Source organism: Solanum pennellii, chromosome 3 (assembly GCF_001406875.1).
Source record: "Solanum pennellii chromosome 3, SPENNV200".
Lineage (NCBI taxonomy): Eukaryota > Viridiplantae > Streptophyta > Magnoliopsida > Solanales > Solanaceae > Solanum > Solanum pennellii.
In genome coordinates, this window is record NC_028639.1 from 18,336,065 (window position 1) to 18,339,534 (window position 3,470).

Below are 3,470 nucleotides of genomic sequence, written 5' to 3' on the forward strand. Positions count from 1 at the left end.
GGTAATCAGTCTCACTATGTTGAAGAATTTATCAAACAGCTTGGTACTCAGTTCTCCATAAAAGATCTTGGCAATCAGAATTTATTTTTGGGAGTTGAATTCATCATTCTCCTCTTGGTCTATTTCTTAACCAACAGAAATATATATGTGTTATACTTGACAAAACCAACATGACAGATGCAAATCAGTGAAGACACCTATCGTTTGTGGTTCATGTCCAGGTTCTAAAGACGATTCTCCTCTTAAAGATCCTATACAGTGTAGCGATGTAGTTGGAAGCTTGTAGTATTTGATGTTTACTCGTCCAGATGTTGCTTTTATAGTCAACAAGTCATCTCAGTTTAAAAGCTGTCCCACGACAACCCATTGGACCATGGCAAATGTGCTATCTAGCTGTGACATCAGACCATGGTCTATTTCTTCGGAAGTAATCCCCTCTTTTACTTCATGCCTACTATTACTATGGTTTGGCTGGTGATCGCGATGATCGCTCGTCTACTAAAACGCATATTGTGTTTCTTGGTTGTAATCCAGTCTCATGGAGTTCTAAGAAGCAATGAGTTGTGGCTTGTTCTTTGACGGAGACAGAATACAGGGTCATCGTCTCAACTATTGATGAACTTTGTTGGATGCATAATCTTCTCAATGAGTAATCTGTCACTCCCACTATGACACCGATCATCTAGTGATAATTTTAGTATTACATACGTTTAGCCCTGTGTTCCACTCTCGCATGAAGCACATTGAACTTGATTATTGTTTTGTCCGTAAATTAGTTCAGCAGGATATACTAATCTTACGGGGCAATATTAGAAATATATCTTAGAGTGATTATATATTATTTGTATTCTTATTTATAGATTTAGTTTTCATAATTTTGTCTTATTAATAAGAGCAAGGATCCTCACTCTTAAATTGATTGTATTGGTTTTCTTTCAGATAACTTATGAATCCATCCTTTTGTAGAAATACTCTATTCGTTATTAGTAAGTTAGGTAAACCCTTTTGTATAAATACTTTATTCGTTATTAGTAAGTTAGCTTTTACCTCTTCAATAAACTACTTTAGCTTCAAAAAATTTCTCTTGATTTCACTTAGATATATATCTTAACTAGAATTTATATCTATTGAACACCTCAACCTTATCACTTAGATATATATCTTAACTAGAATTTACATCTATTGAACACCTCAACTTTTCGGAACACCTCAACCTTTCTAAATTTGATTAGGTGACACATTGCACGCTCCACATCCTATAAGCGCGTAAAAGGTAACAAATTGAGCGTCCTTTGTGAAAAGAAATATTCTTGCTTCTTCATCTTCTGTCATTATTTCCTCTACCACACCACCACCAGTTCGGTGCTGCCGCCGTCACTACACACCTCTCTTTTCCCTCTTATTTTCAATTCTTTCACCTCCGTTGATCTTTCTCATTGACATCACCGTCATTGACACAACCTTCCACCATTATCATCGAGAAAATTCCAGGTCTTTGAACAATGACAATGGAGACTTTACTTAACTTTTCGATAATTTTTTTTGAACTTTATCTATCTAAAACGAGACGGGAACACATCTGAAAATAGACTGATGAAGAGAGAGATTTATCGTGTTGAAGATAACACTATAAAGGGAGAGGTAGTGGTCGCCACTTTTTTTTCTAACTTTATCCATCTAAAATGAGATAGAAAACATAGTTGAAAATAGACCGACGAAGAAAAAAAATTATCGTGACGAAGAGGAAGGGTCGCCATGAAGGGGCTGATAATGTAGAAGGAAAGTGGGTTCTGAATTTCAATGGGAACTGGGATGGTTTCATTTTATTTTCACTTCCTCCTCCTCCTTAAATTTATAATATAATTTTTAAATAATTTTTGAATTAAAAAAATTAAGAGTCATTGCGAGTGTATTAGACACATTTCCTACTTCTAGGATATTCTCAAAACATATGTTCAAATTTGAAATGATAAAAGGTGTTCAATAGAGAGAGACTTAAAAGAAAGGAATACATCATTCTTGTGAAATGAAATCTACAAAGTAAAGAAAGGAATACATCATTCTTGTGAAATGAAATCTACAAGGTAAAAGTGTGTAATTAAGTATATGAACCGTCAGTGGCACCAACACGTGTATTATGAGCAACAGAAGGTCTCTGTGTTCCAGTAGCCTTCCCAATAGGGTGTGAAGGCACCACACCTTCTACCACATCTCCACCTGTTGGTTGTCCACTTCCATGCCCTGGCAATGCTGACATCTGATGTGCACCACTTGGCTCTCCACTAACTCCACTCGTTGAATAAGAGTGTGTCTTGCCTTCTGTTGCCTCACTTGGCTTATTTCCTGTCATCTGACAAAATAAATAAATAAATTTAATTTAATAGCCATGTTTTTGAGAACCAATTATTTCAAAGATGAGTTCTAATCAAACATGCTAACCAAACACCACACCTAAATTTCTTCCCACGAGCTATTTGTTTTTAATTTCTTATCCTTCCAAGACCAAATAACCTTTTATTAAAACTATAAAAATCAAAAGTAACTTCGTTTTTAGTTTTCGTTTTCCTCATGAGGATATTTTCTGGAGAACTCTTCACTTTTCACTTAATATGAACTTAAGAGAAACTAGTGGGAGTAAATTCCCTCTATCCCATTTTATATTTATATAAATTAATTTAAATTGACATAAAATTTAAAGATTTTCTTATATTATTGAAATTTATATAGTCTAAAATAAATGATAATTTATAAATTATATCAAAATTAAAATAAAAATGTTAAAACATATCAATTAGGACACTGTTTGATATTAGCTGTCTACTATCATTTTGATAATAAAAAATTAGTAAATGATAAGAGATAATTTTTGCTACTCCTATTAAAATAAAATAGACATATTTGTTCGTTTTATAAATTAGAGATAATTCGATATTTTCTAGCAATTTCATCTAAAAAGAAAAATATAGCAATTTCATCTAGAAAGAGAATAAAAAAAATAGACATATAATAAATAAGTAAATATAATGGACAGATAATAATAAACAGAAAAAATAAAAAAGGGGTAGAGGTAAAAAACCTTTTCTTGGGCAACAGCTTTGGTCTTTTCAATACCAGACTTGATATTAGATGCAGTTTCTTTCATGGCTTGCATTTTGACCTAACTTTCTCTCCTTTGAATGCTTAATCTTTGTTTCTATAATCTAATCATGTTAGAACAATAATGTACGACAAGTCATTTAAATAGATCTACCTAGTGGCACTTATGACATGACACGTGTCATTTTTATCACCTAATTCCAACACCTGTCAAAACAGGTGTCATCACCCTCCAAGGACAACCAAACCTCTCTGTAGGTGCTTCTTTTAGATTTTAGATGAATAGACACTAGAACTCGTGCTAGTTTTGGTTCAATATATGTTTTTGATCTCTTTCAATTTATATATATATATATATATATATATATATATAT

At 32.8% G+C, this 3,470-nt stretch overlaps 1 protein-coding gene across 1 annotated transcript; it reads right to left on the minus strand.

The window, feature by feature from the left end:
• Positions 1 to 1,960: 1,960 nt before the first annotated feature.
• Positions 1,961 to 3,192, minus strand: LOC107014056 (18 kDa seed maturation protein-like). The gene is made up of 2 exons (XM_015213922.2): positions 3,077 to 3,192; positions 1,961 to 2,350 (listed from the first exon to the last, which is right to left on the minus strand). The coding sequence occupies exons 1-2, from the start codon at positions 3,149 to 3,151 to the stop codon at positions 2,099 to 2,101; spliced, it is 327 nt and encodes a 108-aa protein (XP_015069408.1). The 5' UTR covers positions 3,152 to 3,192; the 3' UTR covers positions 1,961 to 2,098.
• Between the last annotated feature and the right edge of the window lie 278 nt (positions 3,193 to 3,470).

Coding starts and splice junctions, on each gene's coding strand:
- LOC107014056 (XM_015213922.2), bottom strand. CDS start 3,151: ATGCAAGCCATGAAAGAAACTGCATCTAATATCAAGTCTGGTATTGAA. Junction 2,351..3,076: donor AAGCTGTTGCCCAAGAAAAG/GTTTTTTACCTC, acceptor TTATTTTGTCAG/ATGACAGGAAATAAGCCAAG.